The sequence below is a fragment of the Hemitrygon akajei genome, chromosome 1 (assembly GCF_048418815.1).
Source record: "Hemitrygon akajei chromosome 1, sHemAka1.3, whole genome shotgun sequence".
NCBI lineage: Eukaryota > Metazoa > Chordata > Chondrichthyes > Myliobatiformes > Dasyatidae > Hemitrygon > Hemitrygon akajei.
Window position 1 is genome coordinate 122,587,120 of NC_133124.1, and position 23,986 is coordinate 122,611,105.

Below are 23,986 nucleotides of genomic sequence, written 5' to 3' on the forward strand. Positions count from 1 at the left end.
TGTCTGCATGGAAGCTTTATTTGGTTCAACACCTGAATACATTTTATATACAACAAGCAGTTAACTGAAAAACAATCTTAAGAAAAGTGCTCAAGTAACACATACAGTTAATGGAAATTGGAGAAGGATTAGCACTTTGGATTGATTTCAAAACTTCAATGTTTCTTACAAATGTGAAAAAATATGAAGTGCAATGTAAACTTTTGAAATAAGATGCAAATGTCTATATTCAACCATGTACATCTACTTTGATAGGAAATGTCTTGGCCTTGTTTTTTTTTAAATCAGGGAACCAATGATAGTAGCTATATGGAGATGATATTCCATGGAAACTTGCCTATACAACTGTAACATTCATTAGAGTTTTTAAGAAGTTCTATGTTTATACACATTTTGTATTTTTTGATAAATTTCTGATCTTCTTTCCATCAGCAGTTCCAAGTCACTTTCGCCGTCTGTGACTTCGATGGCGGTTGTCGTCCCGAGAGTGATGGTCTCTGAAATTGTACATAAAATGTTATATCTGTATGTCTAACAAAAAAATACATGACTTTACAGTATATTATGCACTCACTTCTCTTGCTTTCTCCTCGACTCTCTCTCCTTACTCCATTCTGGACTTCTTTTCCTCTCCCGTGGACTTCGACTGCGATTCCTTTTCCAGTTGTCACGATCTACAGTTCTACCGCTTCCAACAGTTTGAGATTCAGATGAAGGAGATATTTTGTCAATGGATCTTTTTCTACAACAGAAATATGCCCAATTACCAAAAAAGAACGCCTTTTGCTGCACAATAATCCTGAAAATCTTCAATAGCGCTACAATATTCCAATTCGCTGATGGCGAGGGAACCGCACGACCTTGGTCATAGCGAGGACAAGGCTTCAAGCCGCAGTGTCACCTAAGGCCTAGTCTTCAGCACCACTGGAGAGAGCTGCCCAGATGAGAGGCAGAGTCAGTGCACTCCACTGGAGATGGTTTGGCGCGACATCCAATCTGCAGTCAGTGCTGCCCCCCAGTGTTCGCTCAGCAGAAGACAAGCTGTACTGTGGTTGACTGCAGGATTTCAGCAACATTCATGAACTCGGGGCCCTGGACTATATTTTTTTGTGCGACTGTATTTTACGGGTATCTTTCATGTGCTCGATGTGCCTTGTGCTATGTGCCTGTTGATACTGTATTTTACACCTAGGTCGCAAAATAAAACTGTTTTGTTGGCTGGATTCATGAGTACTCATGCATGGTTGAATGACAATTAAACTTGAACTTGGAACAGTCAAGAGCATGGAAAAAGATCCTTCAGCACACTGATCCATGTTGAAGTTATCCATCCAGCTACCCCCATCTGCCCTCATTTCATCCATACCCCCCCCCCCAAAACCTTGCCTATTCTTGTACTTACATGTATGGTTTTTAAATGTTGATAATGTGCCTTGACCTTTAACTATGGCTGCTCATTCCAAAAACACACGACCCTTTGCATGAAAAACTTTGCAACGTCTGTTTTAAATCTCTTGACCTTAAACTCATGCTCTCTTGTATTTGCACCCCCAGCATGGGAAAGAGACTCTATATATTCACCCTATGCCCCTCAATTTTATACACCTTTATCAGATGCCCCCTCAGTGCCTGATGTTCCAGGGAATAAAATCATAGTCTATGCAACCTGCACTTTGTACCCAAGATCCCCAAGTCCAAGCAGCATCCAGGCAAATTTTTTCTGCATTCTCTCTGGCTTAGTAACATTTTTTTCCTATAACAGGGTGACCAAACTTGTACACAGTGCTCCAAGTGCAGCCTCACCAATAACTGTAACATAACTTCCTAACTCCAATACTCAGTGCTCTGACAAAAGCCAGCAAGCCAAATGCCTTATTCACCCCCATATCTTTCTGTGACACCACTTTTAGCAAATTATACACGTGAATTGTTAAGTCCCTCTGATTCATAGCACACTTCTGGGCCATACTGTACAAGTCCTACGCTGCTTCATTTCACCTGGTTTGAAAGCCATCTGCCAATCCTCAGCCTGCATGCATAGATGATCATGATCCCGGTCTACACAACCCACATCACCTACAAGCTTATTAACCAAATATCCAACCAACTTACATATCCAAATTGTTTATATAAATTACAAGAGTACACAGTACAAGCAATGAGAGGAGTATATTAATTTCCTGTAAAAACAAAACAATGTTCCCGCTCATACAAGTCTGCAAAATATATTCATTTTCTACTGGCTCCTTAAGGACTCCTGGGCCTCGTTCAGTCCTAAAAGTGTGATGTGATCAGCCACCACAGTTTCCTGACAAGTGCAATCCTGAATGCCCAAGTGCAATATTTAAACAACCCAGTGAACTCTTCACACTAGGAGGAATAAATGCAGCAGCTAGCCTTTTTCTCTCCCTCACGCTACTCTGGTTGAGCTTAGAAGCTTGCTTTAAGCAATGTCATATTCAATCACTAGTAAACAACTTGACTTATTTTCTTTAAGTTGAGGATACAATAATATTTTTGGAATTATGCTTGGATGTCAGTGAAAAGAAAAACTCATTTTAAGATCAATGATATCATCGTATGTAACAGGTTACTAATTTTGTAGATTAAACTTTGGATGAACATATATACATTTATCAAAGGGATTGGGTGGGCTACCTTTTTTTAAACAAAATATCAAAATTTAATACCCTTGTTCTTGATAGAAGAGTGGAGGGCCACAGTGAATATTTTGCCAAAAAAACATCATCACTGCCCAAACTATCCAATTAGACATATGAAATAAACAACACATTTAAAATCTCTGCAGATTTGCCACTGAGTGTTCTGACTGGTTGCATCACTGTCTGAATTGGAAAAAGCTGCAGAGGGATAAGACGCAACCACAAGGATACTAGCCTCCCCACCATTGACGGCATCTTAAAAAGGCAATCTCAAGAAGGCAATGTTCATCATTAAGGACTCTCACCATCTAGGACATGCCTTATTCTCATTACTACTACTGAGGAGGTAGTACAGAAGCCTGAAGACGCACACTCAACATTTTATGACAGCTGCTTTTCCTCTGCCATCAGATTTCTCATTGGTCCATGAACTCATGAACAATACTTCAATATTTTGGTTTTTTTTTAATATATTCTTATTGTAATTTACAGTAATTGTTATGTTGTACTGTAATACTGCCACAAAACAACAAACTTCACATCAGTGACAACAAACTGATTCTCAACATTTCTCTATTCTATAAATATTTAGTCTACAGATGTTAATTGTGGGATATTTGGAAAAACAAAGAAGTATACAACCTCACTGAAAGATCAGTTCACTGAATCCACCTGGATTTTTGCCATTCATTTCAAACTAAAATGAGCACAAATGTTGTCTACATACCTACGTGCATTTGCAGAACTTTTTAAAGATGAAGAACTTTGGCCTTCTTCCACAGTATCAGAATCACTCTGGTCTTTCCACTGTCTTGACAATTCTTCCATATGTACATTTATAACATCCTTAATTATCTGCAAGTTAGATTCAATAAATAGGATTTAATGTTAAATGCAGCACAATGACAAAATGATAAGATCTTCATATACTAGAAATCTACTTTGAAAAATGACTTCTGACTGCATCTACAGCCTAGCTTTCTGTTAAAATGCATTCCAGATGTTTTAGGGAGGGGCTTCAGCAGTACGCTGTCCACTGCTTTGCTACCATTGAGGCCTTGCAAGGTCTCACAGATGCAGAAGGATCATTTATTCAGTACTCTGCATCCAGTCAAGATTAGGCTGATACAAGTTCGAAGAGCAAGCCAAGTTCATTGTGATTCATTATTATAATTCTACTGGACATTTTTTGCCCTCAATTTGTACTTTGAACACTTAATGAGATTCATTTAAAGTACAACGAAAAGAACAGAAAATCACTGACAAGCAATATATAATTGATTTAATTATTAATAGTCTGGCTCACACATTCTTACCTCTGTATATGACTTTTTTGTTATATGAACATTCTTGGCTCTGTAGGATTGGCGACGACGCTTGTAATCTCTCATTTCAGCAAGTATCTCAAGATGCGACTTTGGTCCTTTCTGTTCCTCCTCTGCACAGGAGCAAAGAGATTTCTTTAACTTACAAAATGTACTATGACTAAGTATAGGTGTTATGTGCAGTAACATCTCAAATAGCACACACTACTGTCATGCCAATAAAGTTATTCCGGTTTTAAGACGACAAGGCATAGTCGCAAAATTAAGCCATTTGGTCCAAGTCTGCCCAGCCATTCAATCATGGTTAATACAGTGGTGCTAGGAAGTTTGTGAACCCTTTAGAATCTGCTTATTTCTGCATAAATATGACCAAAAATGTGATCAGATCTTCACACAAGTCCTAAAACTAGATAAAGAGAACCCAGTTAAATTAGTAACACAAAAAACATTACACTTGCCTAAAGAAATTCCTCATCTCTGTTTTAAAGAGACATCCTTGTATTCTGAGACTGTGCACTCCGGTCCTATACTCTCGTATCAGAAACATCCTTTCCACATCCACTCCATCTGAGCCTTTCAACAATCAACAAGTTTCACTGAGGTCCTCCCTCATTCTTCTCAACCCCAGTGAATACAGACCCAGAGAAATCAAGAGCTCTTCATAAGTTAACCCTTTCATTCCCAGGATAATTCTTGTGAACTTCCTTTGGACCCTCTCCAAAGCCAGTACATCGTTTCAAAGGGGTCCAAAACTGCTCACTATATTCCAAATGCAGTCTGATTAATGCCTTATAAAGTCTCAGCATTATATCTTTGCTTTAGTATTCTAATCCTCTTGAAATGAATGCTAACATTGCATTTGCCTTCCTTCCTGCTGGCTCAACCTGCAAGTTAATCTTGAGGGAATTCAGCACTAGGACTCCCAAGTCCCTTTGCAGCTCCAATTGCTGCTTTATTCCCCACTTTGAAAAGAGTGTATGCCTTTATTCTTCCCACCAAAGTGCATAATCATACACTTCTGTACACTGTACTCCATATGCTACTTCTTTGCCCATTCTCCAAATCTGTCTAAGTCCTTCTGCACACTCCCTGCTTCCCCAACACTACCTGACCCACCACCTTATCTTTGTATCGTTCACAAACTGGGCCATAAATCCATCAATTCTGCCATCCAAATAAGTGACACATGCTGTGAAAAAAATGGGAAAAAAATGGTCCCAACACTGATCCCTGTGGAACATCACTAGTCACTGGCAGCCAACCAGAAAAGGCCTCCTTTGTTCAGACTCTTCGCCTCCTGCCAGTCAGCAATCTTTTGCAAGTACCCTTCCTGTAACTCCATGGGTTCTTAACTTGTTTAATAGCCTCTAGTAACCTCTGCCTTAAATATACAAAAAAAAACTTGACATCAGGTTCTCAGATTCACCATTCTGGCTAAAGAAATTCCTCTTTATTTTTTTGGTTCGGTTTTTTTAAATTAGTCCTTAGCTGCTCATATTCCCTCAGCAGCACCTCTTTTCTTGTTCTTTCAACATTGTTGGTATCTACATGGACCATTAGAATTGGATCTTTCTCCTCCTACTCCAAATTCCTCAGATGAGATGTCCTGCACCAGCCAGATAACACAGCCTTCAGGACTCTCAATCCCTGTGACAGAGAACTGTATCTATTCCCTTGACTATACTATCACCAATCAGATTTATTCTCTCCCCCCCCCCCCCACCGAATTACTCCCTGAACCACAGTCTTTCCTTACACACCAGTGACAATTTAGAATAAGAAAATGCATCAACATCAAATACCTTAAAAAAATAGTGGATTTGTTTTGAACACTGGATTGTTTCATTTATCCTCCTATCTTCCATAAAAAGGCATAAAGTTACAATTTTGGCAAAGTATTCTAATTATGATTTATGTTTAATAGAATTAGTAACTTAACAAAAACATTCCTAGTTCCCAAGAAGAATTTGGGCCATTGACAATTTGGTATCAATTTAAATATCTAATTTTATAAAATACAAAGGAAATACCCTCTCTCTTGCTGCCCCCCCCCCCCCCCTTCTCCCACCTCACATCTCCAACAGAGGAAATAATTCTTCTCTTTCTACATGTTCCCCTTCCTGAATACCTCAATTAAGGTATTAATTTATTAAATATCCCAGCCTGTAGTGAAAATTATTTTACCTCTTCAAAAGAGGCAGTCTGGATCAAATGCAAAGCTTTATACGGAGCCTCCCGCTACATTTAATATATTAATGTCTATTGTACTTTAGTTTCCTGCTGTTGAAGAGTAACATCTCACTACCCTTGTATATTATCTTTTGTCTCATATCTAGTAGCTTCATAGTTTCTCAATGTGGACTTCTTTCTATCTAGAAATTCCCCCAAGATTAATCTCGGATTGAAAGTAGATATCCTAATAGGTGAAAGCGCAATGCAACCACTAGTTTTCCCCACATTCTGGTAATATCCTTTTGTATCTTTCTGCAACAACTAACTTGAAGATCATCAACAAACAAGAGAAATATCCAAGTAACACACAAAAAATGCTGGAGAAACTCATTCAGCCAGGCTGCATCTACGGAAAAGAGTATAGTTGAGGTTTCGGGTCGAGATCCCTCATCAGAACTCAATTTCCATAGATGTTGCCTGGCCCGCTGAGTTCCTCCAGCATTTTGTGTGTGTTGAAGGTCATCAAACATGGATATACAGCTCTTCATTAAACTTGTAAGAAAGTTAAATGATATAGTTGGTACAAGTAATGTGGAAGGTTGCATGATTAAAACTCCGTAGCTTTACCCTACATTTGAAACTAATGACCTTGTGTTGTTTTTACTTATAACACTGAATGAAACATCTACTTAGCTGATTTAAAATAAGTAGTTGTTCAATAACAAATTAAGTACATACCTTGGCTGAGCTTTGCAGCAAGGTCCACATACAAATCACTGTCATTTTCAAAAGACCTTGATTTGTTTTTCTGCTGACTGGTTTCTTTGATGACGTGCTCATAAATAGCCAGGCGATCCGCAGGAGTTAGGTCACAGATGGAATGTTGATAATTCTCAGGAACTTCAAGAGGTACTGAAGAATAATCACCTATGCATATTAACAATTTATTTAATTACTCCTGAACTTCACAAAATTTCCAAAAAAATTGCAAGTATATAACTTTGATTATTGGAAAATAGACTACAGGTACTGTGTATTGCCAAAACCCCCAATACTTTTATTTTTTGCAATTACTGAATTGTATCTCTGAAGATATCTAGTTATCTATAAGTATCTTTCCAATGACTACATTTTTAAAAATTCACAATCTTGTAGTGTTATCAACACAATTATCTGGATATTAGAAACAACGAAACAACAAAGTTGCCTAAAAACAATGAAGTTGCCATCTCTTGAACAGAGCTACCAACTTGAGGTCCTCAATTAGGATGCTATTTTCAAGTGGAAGGTCTCCTCCCAATTAATTCTACCTTTAGATCACTCCATCAAGAACTAATGGGGGCCTGGAGTACATCTTCAGAAATTGCAGGCAAGAAGCCTGCAACCTCTTGTCAATGCACTTCCAATAACGAGGACCAAACTGAGGATGGTAACTTATACACATTTGACTCGAGGTCTGCCTGCATTGGTGAGCCACTCACAGCTCTTACCAGAAATCAAATAAAGGAAAACATGACAGCTTTACAAAGCCATTAGATTTTTCAGCCAAGAGTGAAACTTCTGCATTATTTGCATAGTGGTATCACAGAGAATCATTTCAAGACAATTTAGTATTGAGGTGGTGGTTCCATGCATCAAATTGTTTCAGAAGTCTGGGAGTCATTGTGACATCTATATAAGAATCATCTACGCTAGCATTTTACTGGATTAATTACAACCTGGTAAAAATTAAGTCAACTTCCAATTTAGCCACTGCACTGTAAGTAAAGGACAATTGAAGAGGTAGCCATAACTATGCATAAGAAAGCATAGGTAACAAGTGGTTATAAAGAAATGCAGCAAGTACACATTCTAAAAAAAAATTTACAATTAATTTTTCATAATGAATTTAAAACAATTAAATTTAAACAGCTCATAATAAAAAAATCTTATTACTGAAGTTTTAAGTTCAAAAGGTTTTGCAGAACAAAAAAGAACTGAAGTCAAACCAAATCTGTTAAATGAAGCTTAAAAAATCTGGTTAAAAAGTGAGCAATTTGATTCAATGTCATATTAAATTACAAATCACATGAAGGTCTGCATAAAGCACCGAAAATAGAGATAAAAGTCCCACAGAAAAGCCAGTGCAATGTTTCCTAAAATTTAAAACTAGGTTTGGCTTACACCTGGGATGGCTGATTAGTCAACAATGTTAAATATTCCATCTTAAGAACTGCACCATTGAGATCAAATACTCAACATTTAACCATTTACTTAAAATGCATTTACAATCTGTTAACTACCGGCAATGAAACATGTACCACTATGTATGCAAGACATACTTACCTTCATCTATTGCTTATTTATTAGAACATCTATTTGGATGTTTTAATCAGAATAAAACAAAAATTGTTTTCAACTAAAGCATTCTATGTAAATTAGAACCCCTAACTTCTCCAGTAGAAATTATTCTTCCAGCTTCATATTACCTTATTCAGCTACTGAAACTCTCATCTCGATTCAATTACCCAATGCTGGTGCAACACAGCAGGCCAGGCAGCATCTATAAGAAGAAGCACTGTCGATGTTTCAGGCCAAGACCCTTCGTCAGGACTAACTGAAAGGAAAGATACTAAGAGATTTGAAAGTAGGGGGGAGGGGGAAATGCGAAATGATAGGAGAAGACCGGAGGAGGTGGGATGAAGCTAAGAGCTGGAAAGGTGATTGGTGAAAGTGATACAGAGCTGGAGAAGGGAAAGGATCATGGGACAGGAGGCCTCGGGAGAAAGAAAGGTGGAGGGGAGCACCAGAAGGAGATGGAGAACAGGCAGAGTGATGGGCAGAGAGAGAGAGAGAAAAAAAACCAAACAACTAAATATGTCAGGGATGGTGTAAGAAGGGGAGGAGGGGCATTAACAGAAGTTAGAGAAGTCAATGTTCATGCCATCAGGTTGGAGGCTACCCAGCCGGTATATAAGGTGTTGTTCCTCCAACCTGAGTGTGGCTTCATCTTGACAGTAGAGGAGGCCATGGATAGACATATCAGAATGGGAATGGGATGTGCAGAGAAAGCAGGATCTCCCAGTGGCCACACATTTTAATTCCATGTCAAATACCTTAAAAAAATAGTGGATTTGTTTTGAACACTGGATTGTTTCATTTATCTTCCTATCTTCCATAAAAAGGCATAAATCACCATGAAGATGCTGCCTGGCCTGCTGTGTTCCACTAGCATTTTGTGTGTGTTGTTTGAATTTCCAGCATCTGCAGATTTCCTTGTGTCTGCTCAATTACTCAATGTTCATTTGGTACCCCCTTCTCTCCCAACTGCATCTCCTTTTTTTCCCAAAAAGAAAAATTCACCGAATACTTCATAGCTCATATCCTGGCCATCCATCATTTACTGGCCTATATTGGCCAGTAAATGACCTGTCTTTAAAGTCTCTGTACTTTTCCAAGCTCCTCCATCACAATAAGAATTTCATTTTTCTCTAATTTTTTTTTAAGTTATTTTATTTTTTTTAGCAGTTGCTTTGTGCAGCAAAAAAAACTCACTTGAAAAATAAAAAGTAATTAATTTCACCTTTTATTCCCCCAGATAATGAAATCAGATACAGCAGACCACTAAAGTACAGGCCTGTTAGGATGAAGTATTTTAATGCAAAGAAATTTGGGTTTAAAACGGTCCACTCAGAAAACATTAAGCAAAGACCAATATCCCTTAAGAAAATCTGAAGTTTTATTTAACCAGTCCGCTTATGGTTCATCTTTAAAGGATATAATAATATTAAAAGGATACTGTATGACATCAAGTAAAATTCTGTGCAAATCTGTACATGAGGAGAACATTCTTTCATGTTCATCATTCCTCTGTCAAATATACTCACCCCTGTTACTGAAAGAGAAAAACCAAAAAGTTTAAATTATCATATTCAAAATGAATTAAATATTTAATGAAACGTGCATAATTACAATTTCGTTTGCTGTCACTGTAACAGTGCAACTATTATGCCTCACCTGAAGTTTTTAACTGGTTACAGGAACTAAAAGTTAACAACTGATATAAAACAAGATAAATCACACCCATGGCCAAAGGCTGTGATCATTAAATGAAATGGTACCCAGCCAATTGGATTTGTGCATAGATGTATATAATTTCTATATTTAAATTGCTGATTTATTCACCTAGACCAAGAGTTCCCAACCTTTTTATGCTATGGACTCCTACCATTAACCGAGGTGTCCTTGGACCCCAGATTGGGAACCCCTGACCAAGACCGAGATCCAGTACATAAACATCTAGCATGGCTTCATTTCAGGGAGTGACTTGTATGCCATATCATATATATATACATAGCTGTTTTAAGATACTTAAAACAATAACTGGTTACCAATGTTCCCTCTAAGGTGCTTGCCGTAAGTACATCTTTTGTTACAGGAGCATAAAGGAACTGCACAAACAATTGAGGACGGACTTCAGGACCTGGGGACCTCAGGAATTGCCGCCTGCGGCTGCTGCTGAATCCACAGTATTTCTGCTCCGTTGACAATGCCATTAACGCATTAAAATTAATGGATCGATAATTCTCAAATCATGTTTATTTCACGCTCTGCAAATATATATTTACTCCTGACTCGGGTTTCAGCTGCAGCTGTGGGCGGTGGTTCCTGAACTCCCTGGCTCCCCCAGATCCTAAAGTCCATCACGATGCAAATTCTTTGTGCAACTCCTTTGTGTGTTAGTAGCAAAAGATGTGTGCGTATGCACACGTACACACCTTAGAGGGAGCATTGCTGGTTACATCTGGGAGTAAGACACTTTCAGGAGAAAATGGTGCAATTGAGAACATTGTGGGAGTGGAGCTTTATACCACATTGTAAAGCGAAATGAATAATTACATATTTTTATTCTAAACCAGGAGTTCCCAACCCTTTTTTATGCCATGGGCCAATACCATTAAGTGATCTGTGGACTCCAATTTGGGAACCCCCGTCCTAAACAATATCACCCATTTTTTTAAAGAAATATATTGAGTAAGCACTTAAATTTGTAGTCCTTCAATAAAGCAAACCATTTGATGGAACAAATGAGGAACTCTTATTCCTCACCACGGCTCAGCAACAGTTCTAGGTTTACATGAACAATGATTTCCCGTTATCGCTTGAGCCTCATTTCTTAACTGTGAGTGTCAATGAGAAAAAGCAATCTATGGTTCTGTTAATTACGTCAGTCCTATACACTAAATATTTACACTGGACAACAAAGATTTTGCTTCCTGCATACTTTTGGATGCTGATCATGAAAATCACCATGAAGATTCCCCATCATGCACGATTTTTTTTGGAATTGCCTATATTTGTTATTTCAATTCATAATTCAAGTCAATTAAAATGTTGCCCACAATGTAAGCGGAGAGGTTTTCTACCTTGTCCAGGCAGCCTGGCCATGATTTGGGCTGCCAGCACGACCCACAACAATGGTGTTTTTTATTGATTCTTCAGAGTTGACACTTGTGTTGGCTTGTGGCCAAGTGGTTAAGGCGTTGATAGTGATCTGAAGGTCACTAGTTCGAGCCTCAGCTAAGGAAGCATGTTGTGTCCTTGAGCAAGGCACTTAACCACACATTGCTGCGACGACACCGGTGCCAAGCTGAATCGGCCCTTGCCCTTCCCTTGGACAACATCGGTGGTGTGGAGAGGGCAACTGTCGGTCTCCCATACAATCCTGCCCAGGCCTGCGCCCTGGAAACTTTCCAAGGTGCAAATCCATGGTCGGATGCCTATCATTACTATCAGAGTTAAGCCTGAAAGCTAAGCTGGTACAGCAGTGTCCACCCTTCAATACCAATCAGCAATGCAGTACACATGAAAGAAAACCACCAATGTTTAGAAGTCTTGTTGAAATAGATATAGTACAGCAGCTACAACTGGAACATTTGTGGTGATCTGAAAGTAGCAGTGCTGCTACTGGGAATGAAGCTCTGATACAGCAAGTACTGTCGTTTCATTTGCAAATGGGACAGGATTGGCCATTCCGTAAACAGATGGTTCCAGGGTAGAAAAGTGTGGCACATAAGCCACTTGCAGAACCAAAGATATTTTTGCCTCCTCTTCATACAAAAATGGGGCTTATGAAAAATTTTGTGAAAGCGATGAACAAGAAAGAAGGATTTCAATATTTAAGACAGATGTTCCCCAGAATAACTGATGCCAAAATTAAAGCAGGCATTTTTGTTGTCTCACAGAGTGTAAGAGAGAGAGTGCAAGACAAAGCACATGAGAGAGGGAGAGAGAGAGAGAGAGAGAGACAGTATTTGTGTGTGTGCACGCGCACGTGCTTGTGTGTGTGCATGCGCGCGTGTGGAAAAAATCATATGGAAAGTATTTAAGGATGTAGCTGAAAATTTTCTTGGCAACTACAGAGCACCGAACTACATGCAGCTGATTGACAACATGCTTCAAGCATACATGAAATGCAACATGTCACTAAAGATTAATTTCTGCACTTCCATTTAGAGTTCCTCCCTGTAAAACTTGGTGCTGTCATTGATGACCACGGTGAAAGGTTTCACCAGGATCTTATGTCATGCAGAAACAGCATCAGGGCAACTGGAAATCATCAATGCTGGCAGATTATTGTTGGACACTTAAGAAGCCTCAGACACTGAGTACAAATGAAAATCATCAACAATTTTAGCTTAGTTGAATACTGCAAAACATCAGCACTGTTATGCAATTAAACACATTATATTCAATAAAAGTTAATTTCTTGTTTCTCCAAATTCCTACATGATACAAGTAGTCTGAAATTATATTTGTGTTCAGCTTTAAACTGCCTATTGTAACCACTGAGGAAGCAACACTTTCAAAAAATTTGCTGTCCAGTGTTATTACTGTCTGATGAGAGCAAAAATTCCATATACAGCATTCTGTACCACCTCATCAAGAAAACTGAGTCATGTATATCAAAGGCATTAGGCATTTTAAAGAAACAAAATGTATTCCAAAATATTTTAGTTGAACAGTCTTTTACCCCTGCATATACGTGTTACCTTTATTTTAATTTTAGCAGACTAATAATTTCAATTAGGATCATACTAAAAGTAATCTTCAATATCAGCCAGGATTAATTAAAACAAAGGTTAGTTAATTATCAAGAGCTCATCATTAACAGGTTACAGTATTAACATGCAATTACATGTGAACATCTTTAAATCGACCTACAACTTGCATCTTTGGTTATTTAAATGTGATTGATAAATGATATCAAGTAAACTGAGGATCTTCAAATCATGAAACAAAAATTGAACCCCTAAGTGTCACCAATAAAGTATTAATTCATTTTAAATCCTCAAGGGAATACAGTAAAAATGAATATTAGAATAATATTCAATTCAATACAACAGTAATACTTGAGAAAATATATTTGGCATTCAAGATATTAGTATTCAAATAAAATCATATATTTCTCTGTTCCAGACAAAGCTACTGAAAGGATGCAAAAATTGTGCCAGAAATCTGTGTCCTATGCAGTCAATGTAACAGATGGGGGGTGGGGATTTCAGATTGGCCCTAGTTCTGCACGAAAGATTAAAGATCCACCAGCGTGCCATTTAACATCTCAAGCCTATTCTGCTATACAGCTGGAAAACAGTTGCTTTTTAAATACCCCGACCCAAATGAAATCTATTAATCTTGAGGTTCAAATAACCCAGCATCAAAAGCCATTTAGATTTTCCTAATACCCTGAGGAAAATGGAAAAAACTATACCACAAATCCAATAACGAATTGTATGAAATAGTCACCTGTATTCTAGAAAGAATTCCCCAAATATGATTACACACAATATTCATCTCCATCAACTAACAGAGGACAGTTTATAACATCTAGTGGGCAGACTCATCGTTAATGGACCTGGTGTACTTTTATTCCTAATGTCCATATTGGTATTTCTTACATTGTGTGCAATATCACAGACACATTTCTATTTAGTGACTGAAAGTAAACTATATAATCACTGAAATAACTGAAGCTCCAGTTTATAAATAACAGACAAGAATAGCTATTTCAAGGTGACTATTTTGAAGAGGCACTATCAGTAGGAATGCCAGCAGACAATATCAACTTTACACTGCAATCATATGTTGGGTGAAAAATAGCAAAAAATAAAGGTTTTCACATACTTTGGGAAAATGTTCTCTCTTCTTTTCCAAGTGGAGCTTTACTTCTTGCTTCATGAATAATCCGAGTTTGCAAATCTTTGTCTAAATAGAACAAGATAATAAAAGCCTTTCATGAATGTAATGTAAACACAAGAAATGAACAAATTAGATAATCATAAAGGGATACTCTAAAGCAGCGTCCCTCAACAAGTGGTCTGTGGATGGGTGTAGATTCCCAATGGTAGCTTTACAAGTCCATGAGAACAGACTTAAAACTGTTTATAAGAAAATAATGACAGTATTTTAGAGTACTGAATGGAAGTAGTAGCAGTAGGAGTGCAGCTTCAGGCCATCCATTTTAAATTATACTTGAAGATTATTTTCAACTGAAATTAAGAGTTTAAGAGCATATTAAACAAGAAATTTATTCCCATACTGTATGTGAAAAGAAGCAATTGGATCATCTTTCTCAAGCCAAAACAAAAATTAAGGCATATAGGTATGCTCCATGCAAGCAACAGTTAAAGCTCAAACTTCCATACTGTGTGGTCTAATTCTATGAAACAATACGACGACTTCCAAAATTATTCATGTTCTTGAGACCAAATACTAAAACTTAAAAGAAGCACAAGTGGATTTTACCCAATGGAAGTAGGATAAACTAGCATTCCAAGAAAAACTATCAAGTGTCCCCCACTTTACGCCACTTCGCTTTTACGAAAGACCTACATTAGTACCTATTTTCGCTAATGGAGCAACCATAAAGGCAGGCAGACAATCAGATTTCTTGCCAGATGGACGCAAATTCCACTGGGTAATCAGACAAAGCATTACCTAATTCACTGAGATACTGGTAGACATGAAATTATCTCCATTAACTTAATTAATGAAATTAACTTAATAATATCCTATTATACTGCAAAATGTTGTGAAATACCCCACCACTAATTATCATATCTTTGCTGTTGTGTGCAAAGAAATGAGGACTGACCACCATCCCCACTTCTGTATGCTGAAATGTAATGGCTTCGCACTTTGTAAATTATTTAAGCAGGTATATGAAATGCAAAATGAACTTGAAGCCCTTTGTCTTAAATGAAGTCTTCCTTGATAGTTATAATAAATATCAGAAATATATAATCACTTCTGTTACCTATATGTGCCTATGCAGGGAAAAAATCCAGTGTCAGATTCTATGAAATTGCATACCTTGTAATGGTAGACAATGTCAGCTTTTACAAGGCATGCAATTTCATAGAATCTGTACTTGCACTTCTGCTTCTTGCATCTCTCCAATTAACTGTAACTTAGCAACATGCATAGGAAATGCTTAGAGGGTTATGCACCAAATGCTGCTAAAGTAACTAGCTTGGGTGGGCATCTTAGCAAGCAAGGACCAGTTTGGCTGAAAGGACCATTTTCCATGCTGTGCTACTCAACGATATTAAGGAAATCCAAAATGTAAGTTGGGTGTGATTGTTTGACATGTTCCATCATTCAAAACGATGGGTCTTACTGACAGCAAAAAGTCCATCTCAATTTCCAAAATGACACATCATCCTATCTAAACGCAACTTTGCAAAAATTCAAAGAGTACTTCCCCGACTATGTTCCAATAAATTCAAGAGTTTACTGAAATTTAAAGATATAGTTCTAATAGATAGGTCAATATATATTTTATTAACCCCAGAGGAAATTACAGTGTCACAGTAGCATTACAAGTGCACAGATATACAAATATTAGAAGTAAGAAAGAATAATAAACAAATTACCTCAAACAGTCTAAAAGTGGGGGGGGGGGGGGGTTCATCACTTCTCCACCTATAGTTGACTCATTTTAAGAGCCTAATGACTGGGGGTAAGAATGATCTCATATAGCGCTCTTTGGAGCAGCACAGTTGTCTTAAATCTATTACCAAAAGTGCTCCTCTGTTCAGCCAAGGTGGCATGCAGAGGGTGAGAAATATTGTCCAGAATTCCCAGCATTTTCCATATGGTCATTTGTTCTACCACAGCCTCCAGTGTGTCAAGTTTAACTCCTATAACAGAGCCAACCTTACTAATCAATTTATTGAGCCTCCTAGCATCATCCATGTTGACGCCATTCTCCAACACACCACCACATGTTGTCCTGGCGACAACACACCAGTAGAGCATGTAAAGGAGAGGCCTACATATGCCAAAGGATCTCAGTTTCCTCAGGAAGTAAAGCCGACTTTGTCCCTTCTTGTACACAGCCTCTCTGTTGGTGCTCCACTCAAGTCTGTCATCCAGGTGCATCCCCAGGTACTTGTAGGTCCTCACCACATCCACGTCCTCTCCATCAACAGTAACAGGAAGCAGTGCAAGCTTAGTCTTCCTAAAGTCCATCACCATTACCTTTGTCTTACTGATGCTGAGCTGCAGATGATTCAGATTGTATCATTTGACAAAGTCCTCCACCAGTGCCCTGCATTCATCCTCCTGTCCTCCCTTTGTATATCTAACTATTATTGAGTCATCAGAGAACTTCTGCAGGTGACATGATGCAGTGTTGTATCTAAAGTTCAAGGTAAACAGGAAGGGAGCCAATACAGTCCCCTTTAGGGCCTCAGTGCTGCTTATAGCCATGTCTGACACACAGCTCTGAAGCTACACAAACTGTGGTCTGCTGGTCAGGTAGTCCATTATCCAGAATACAATGGAAGTGCCAATCTACATTGAACAAAGCTTTACCAGCAATGAAGGCTGTATGGTATTGAAGGCCCTTGAGAAATCAAAAACATGATCCTCACAGTGCTCTCCTGCCTATCCAAATGGGAGTAGACTCTGTTCAGCAGGTAGATGACAGCACCATCATCTCCAATGTGCTCCTGGCAGGCAAACCGCAGGGGATGGAGGGCTGATCTGACCAGGGTCAGAGGTGAGCCAGGACCAGCCTCTCTAGGGTCTTCATGATGTGTGAGGTCAGGACCACTGGCCCGTAGTCATTCAAGACTTTAGGTTAGCCTTTCTTGGGTACTGGGACATGATGTTTTCCACAGAGTCAGGACCAAGACTCAGAATGAAAATGCACTAGAGAACTCCACACGGCTGCTCAGCACTCTCTTTCAGGATCACACCATCCAGACCCAATGCTTTGCCATGTCCGAGTTTCCCCAGAGCCCTTCTCACCTGCTCAGTAGTGCAGGTGAGTCCATGATGACAGGGGAGTTGGTGGAAGGTGGGGGCTGGGAAAGGTGAAAATTGAGAATAGCAGTTGGAGGTGTGGATGATAAGGAGGGGATATAGACAGTAGTAGACTGTGTTGGTCACCCATGTATTGAACTGGAGGGGAGAAGAGGGAAGAAGGAAGGCGATGGTGCTGAGGGAGCATTGGGTGCCTTGGCACCTGGACTGGTGTACTGAGGGGGATGAGAACAGCAGGGCAATTTTCAAATCTATTGATGAATTGGTTTAACTCATTAGTCCATTCATGGTTGCATTCCAAGGTTCTACAGCTAGGCTGATTGAAGCCATTGATGTTCTTCATGCCTTTCCACACCTCCCATGTGCTACTCTGGCCAAGCTTGTTCACCAGCTCTCTCCTGTATTCTTCTTTAGCCACCTTAATATTCTCCTTTAGCACCCTCCACACGTTTCAATTCCTCCCCATCTCTTTTTGTGGTTGAGAACAACCTTTAGATTACTAGCATAATAGAAAAATGTCAGATGGATGCATTAGAAATGGTCTCAGAGAAGGATTAAGACTGACATTCATCATCTTAAGTTATACCTATACATACCTTTATACTCAAAGCCAATAAACATTATATTCTCATTAACGTTAACACATTTATTAAATTTAGAAATTATGGCTGTGGCAATGAAGTTACTCTCCTATAACAATGCCATTGTACTTACCCATTTTAAACGTAGGTACCAGAGTGTTCTCATAGGCAAATGAGGGGTCACACATTTCTGCCTAAATGTTATGAGATTAAAGGAAACATTTTTTAAAAAGTGCTTAACTTTGTATTTAAGACAAGAAATTAAGAATAAAAGGCTTGGACACACAGTTAACATGAGAAATTTAGTATTATCAGTCAGTGACTCCTCACTTAAATAATATCACAAATCTAAAACAGTAGCAAGCAATGTCATGGATTTTCTGGTCACCTTACAGAAAGAGCTTCCTTTCCACCACCAGATTTCTGAACACTACTTTTTTTTTCAAACATTAGCTTTAAAAATTTGAAGATCAGCTTTATTTTTCACATGCACATCAAAACATTCTATTTGAGAATCAGAATCAGATTTACTATCACCGGCATATGTCTTGAAATTTGTTAACTTAGTGGCAACAGGACAATTCAATACATGATAAATATAGGAAAGAACTGTGAATTTCATTAAGTATATATAAGTATATTAAATAAGACAGAAACAGAAATTTAAAAAGTGAGGTAGTGTTCATGGATTCAACGTCCATTTAGAAATCAAATGGCAGCAGGGAAGAAGCTGTTCCTAATCGCTGAGTGTGTACCTTCAGGCTTCTGTACCTCCCACTTGATGGTAACAGTGAGAAGAGTGCATACCCTGTGTGGTAGGAGTCTTCAAAGATGGACGCTGCCTTTTTGAGACACTGCCCCTTGAAGATGTCTTAGATACTATTTACCATTAATACTAATTTTTACAACTTTGCACTGTACTGGTGCCACAAAACAACAAATTTCACATCATTTAAAACAGTGAAAATAAATTTTTATTTCTGCTTCTGATCCTGAGGCATGCAAAGCAGTTGGATGCCTTGCTGTATGGTCCAAAATGAACCTACTTTCAGCTGTAAGTTCCAAAAAAACAATATATCTGAGGTTCTTGTCTCACCTCACGTCACAGATCTGCAAGAGCAGTCAAATCTGAGGGAAGCTACAAATCAGATGCTAACTGAACATGCTGTTACGTCCAGCAGCTGAAACATCAGGACATGGATGAAAGATACATTCACATTCAACCCCTTGGCTTGCAAAGCAATTAAGGCCGTATTGATTAGAAGATGACTAGCACTACGATAAGTCAAGTGATCTGATTTGTTTTGTTTTTAAATACATTCTATCACTTTAAAGATGTGTGCAATCAAATTTCTTATTAATTATGTAACTGATTTTTTGCATGGAATATTAAAGCACTAGGACAAGGCCTTTAGCCTTCAAACCTGCAATGAACACAATGTCAAATCAAACCAAATCTCTTCTGCCTGCACACCATCCATATCCTCTATTCCCTACATGTTTACTTGACTATCTAAAAGCCACTTAAGGCGGCTGGATGCATGACCACTTCTGGCAGCTCATTCACAAAACCAAGAGCTTGCCTCTCATACTTTTAGAACCTGATATCTGCTTATCCTCCAATGCACCAAAGAAAAATTTCTCCAGCCATAGCTCCAAGGGGCTTCATTAGTAGCATCTGACACCTAAGGTCTACTCCCAGAAATGCAACCTCTCCAAATCACAGGACACATCTGAGGTACAGAGAACCAGTCTGGCAGATGCTCCACATCAGAGCAGATTAGTACAGGCAGGAACTGTGTGCAGAACAAGTACGCCAATTTCACCAAACCTGCATTTTAGCCACATGGCAAAATAAGGAGAAGGAAATAAAAAGTAATAAAATGCTATTAGTGAAAATAACCCGAAAAGTTTGGAATGCACACCTGACATTGCCTGTACCACAGTTTTCATCTTCCTGTGTTCCTTAAATTTTAGGAAAATCCCCATGGATTAGAAAACAGATCTTTGCCTTTTCTCTTTTCGTCTTTGAAAAGCAAGTCCATCAGTGATATGGAAATTGCTGGGATTTATTATGGGAGATATTAAAATGGACAGCTAAGATTATAAAGGTCAAGTCTGACATTGTTCTCTTCAACCTATCAGACTCTTAAAGGACTTCTCACATGCCAAAAGATTAACTCACAATTTCCCAATCCACCCTGCTCTGATCTTATACTTTATGTCTTTAACTCCACTCCACTTTCTTTGTAACTATAGCACTTTATTCTGCATTCCATTTTTCTTTTTACTACTTCAATGTACCTATGTATGGGATGATCTGTTTGGATAACACACAATCAAAAGCTTTTCACTGTACATGCAAGAATAATAAACCAGTTCTAGTACTTACAATTTACTATTTACAACAGCTGAGGTTATCATATTTGCAGAAGATTCATTGGAGAAGGTTTAGAGGAGATTCATGAGAATGATTCCAGGAATGAAAGGGTTAACAGAGTGTCTGATGGTTCTGGGTCTGTACTTGCTGGAGTTTAGAAGAATGAGTGGGGTGGGGGGAGATCTCATTGAAACCTATCGAATATTGAAAGGGCTACACAGAATGGTGAGGATGTTTCCTGCAGTGGGTGAGTCTAGGATTAGAGGGCACAACATCTGAACAGAGGGGCAACTATTTAGTATATTTAAAGCAGAGGTTGATAGGTTCTTGATTAGTCCGAGTGTCAAAGGTTTCAGGGAGAAAGCAGGAGAATGGGATTGAAAGGGACAATAAATCAGACGTGATGGAATGGCCTGATTCTGCTCCTATGTCTTATGATCTTATACTAACTAGCTGGGAAAGTAGCCCTGGAAGGAGTATGTAAAGAAACTATAAATTAAAAATGACCAGAGAGGTCTGTGAAAAATACAGTATGTGGGAAAAAGATGAGATTATCCACTTTAGTAAATAAAAATTAGGAGAAATAACAAAATATTTTTATTCAGGGCGAACAAAACACTTCAGTAAATAGAAGTTTACACTTCAGTAAATAGAAGTTTAACACTCTGGAATAAGAAGTGTTAATTAGATAAATTAATGCCACATTTTCATCTTTTTAAAAAGGAATTGAGGATTAAAAAAATAATAAAAATTGCAATTATATATGACTTCAATGAAATCCTAACTGTTACAACAAGTAGTTTTGGCCTTATCAAGTACGGCTTCAACAGGAAAAAAACCCTACCAATATAGCTGTTAGCTAAAAATGCCAAGTACTTTCAATATTCCTGAATGCAAAAGAAATTTCAAATTCCCTCTTCCAAAAATTTTATTAGAAAAAAACATGCATTAAACACATAATTAACAAAACTGTAACAAACTACAAACCTCTTCCTCTTTAGAATATCCCAGTTTTCTTAGCCTGCAAGATGTAACATGTTTTTCCAGTGAAGATTTTGGAAGATGGTGATTTGCATCAAATGGACAAGTAACCACTGGATCAGGCTGGAAAAGTTGATGGGATGCAAAGTTACTTACAGGATTTTTTAAAAATAATACTATTTTAAAATAGTAGACAACATATAGGCAACTTCATATACAGATCACCATATAAACATAACCCAACAATTGCTTGTGTCTTTAGGATTTAAGTTAAATCCTCAAAAATTCTGAAACTTTTCACCATATTACAAAACGTTCCCTCATTCCATAATAAAGGGAATTTGAGGTATCATAGACTGGGAAGAAAGTTATAAAAAAAAATTACAGGAAATCTTGATAAGCCAGGCAAGTAGGCTGAGGATTAGGAAATAGACTTTGATTCTGTTAAGTCAGAGGTGTTGCATTTTTGGGAAGTTAAACCAGGATAGGGAACACAGTGGATAGCAAGATCACAGGGAGTACGTGGAATAGTCTTAGGAGTACAAGTACATAAATTCACCGAGAGCTGCATCACAGGTAGACAAAGTGAAGAAGACTGAGTCCAGGGGTTGGAAAGTGACATTGCTGTTGGGGAAGACATTAGTGAGCTATAGTACATCTTTTAAGGTTGGAGTACCAGGTGGTTTATGTATCACTGAGCTGGAAAGAGTGTAAATAAAATTTATAAGAACGTGGCCAAGAATCAATTGTCTATAAGGATGGGTAGGCAAGGACTTTATTTCTTGGAATGTTGGAGACTAACAGATAACCTATTAGAGGTGTTAAAATAATGAGGGGCATTGATAGAAGGAATGAACACAATCTAATTCTTAGGAAAAGGGAACCAAAAAACCAGGTGGCATAGAAGTATCTGAGGGAGGGACAGCATTGACATTTGGATAAATACATAGGAAACGTTTAGGAATATATAAGACAAACATAGATTCAACAGATGCTAGAAGACTTCAGCAAATTACAAAATGCTGGAGTAACTCAGCAGGTCAGGCAGCATTAGTGAAGGGAAAGAACTATGACCTGCTGAATTCCTTCAGGATTTTGTGTGTTTTGAGATCAGTTGTAAGGGTATGAGTGATGTTCAGTTGAAAGGATAAGGCGTGACCCATCCAACAGCAGCAAGCCTCTGTGCCCAGATTCCCAATTGCTCAGTGGAGGGCCCTGCCGCTGAATCTGACCCAGCCTCTCACCGGCCGCTGCCGATCCATGGCCTCGCTGCTCCAGCCCAGCGCGCTCAGTACGCCCTCCAAGGCCCGGGCACAGTGCTGGGTGAACTGCGCCAGCTCGCTCACTCGCTCCAAACGGCTCTGCAATCGTTTCGAGTACTCAATGTTGGCTTCCTCTTCATCCACCTCCACAGCCGCCATTCCGCCGCGGATGTCACGTGATCCACGGGCCGCCTGCAGACGGCCGGAAGTGCGGGGTCTATATACGCCACGTCATTACGTCAGTTCCGGTTCTACTGTTTGCAGTTGCGGCTCACTTTCATCCTGAAAAGGTGAAACTACCGGGCTCTCTTTTCATTCAAATCTTACGAAAGTGTCCCTGACTAGCAAAAAAAGCCCCACCTTTTACAGAGTTTAATTTTACTAAGTATCAACAGACCTACATAAGAGATACAGATGGATAAGGGTGGAAACAGGCGTAATTCACAACCACCGACATTGAGTTGGGGTTCACTTCAAGAGGTTGTGTCTGATGTGACGACGTCAAGGTTTCTACCGCCCTTGATGTTCGACGTTTGGTTGACAAAGTTAATTGCTACAGATTCCCTTAAACTTAAAATGCCTCTACCATTTTATTTACGATAACCTGCACTGGGGACCCCAATGCTGTAGGACGTTTCCAGAGTTACTGAACATGTCGGCCAACACAGTCACTTTGAAAATGCCAGAGTTTTGGGAGCAAAATGCCGTCATTTGGTTTGTGCAGGCCGAGGGCCAATTCACACTGCGAGAAATCTCTGCAGGTGACACTGGATATAACCAAGTAGTAGCATCATTCAGTATCTCCACGGTGACTGCTTGAACACCTGCCCGAATACAAAAACTCTGGCACACTGAAAACTCACCTATTCCAGACTTTCGACTAATGGAATCCCAGCGTGCCGAACAGTCGCTGTCTTTGCCTGGCCTGAGGGATGCTAGGATTTCAAAGCTAATGGAACACATGCTGTCTCTCCTGCGAAATAACCATTGTTTTATTTTTAAAGAACTCTTCATACAGCAAATGCCTGATCAGTTGTGCATAGCCTTCACTAATACACCAGTGAATGATTATAGGGAGCTTGCTAAAATGGCTGATAGTCCATACTCATCCAGCCAGAGGTCAATAATACCTCCTCTTTTCCCTGCCTCATGAAGCCTGGTCTGCAGGGCCTCCAACCCAAGCACACCACAACTGTGAAACAGACACCAGGTCTGTGCTTTTACCACGCTCACATTGGTACGAATACCAGGAAGTGTTGACCCTCTTCCAGCTTCGACAGTGCCAGCACATCAGGACATCAGAGGTCTGTGA

At 38.9% G+C, this 23,986-nt stretch overlaps 1 protein-coding gene across 2 annotated transcripts; it reads right to left on the reverse strand.

Moving 5' to 3' along the window:
- On the reverse strand, nt 1–22,879 carry snrnp48 (small nuclear ribonucleoprotein 48 (U11/U12)). 2 transcript variants are annotated; one of them, XR_012099622.1, is made up of 9 exons: nt 22,657–22,879; nt 21,419–21,535; nt 18,185–18,245; nt 14,324–14,404; nt 6,899–7,087; nt 3,980–4,101; nt 3,395–3,518; nt 575–742; nt 1–497 (listed from the first exon to the last, which is right to left on the reverse strand). XR_012099622.1 is itself a non-coding variant. In XM_073051069.1 (9 exons), exons 1-9 carry the CDS (start codon nt 22,831–22,833, stop codon nt 443–445), a joined length of 1,098 nt encoding a protein of 365 aa, XP_072907170.1. In that variant the 5' UTR covers nt 22,834–22,877; the 3' UTR covers nt 1–442. The 2 variants fall into 2 exon arrangements, 1 of the variants encoding a protein (XP_072907170.1); XM_073051069.1 differs by having other exon boundaries at nt 3,391–3,518; nt 22,657–22,877.
- Between the last annotated feature and the right edge of the window lie 1,107 nt (nt 22,880–23,986).

Bases quoted from the DNA above. Each gene is read 5' to 3' on its own strand.
- snrnp48 (XM_073051069.1), bottom strand. From the start codon at position 22,833: ATGGCGGCTGTGGAGGTGGATGAAGAGGAAGCCAACATTGAGTACTCG. The intron at 18,246-21,418 runs GTTTGTAGTTTG...CATAACATTTAG, and splicing joins GATATTCTAAAGAGGAAGAG to GCAGAAATGTGTGACCCCTC. The intron at 14,405-18,184 runs GTAAGTACAATG...TGTTCTATTTAG, and splicing joins GGTACCTACGTTTAAAATGG to ACAAAGATTTGCAAACTCGG.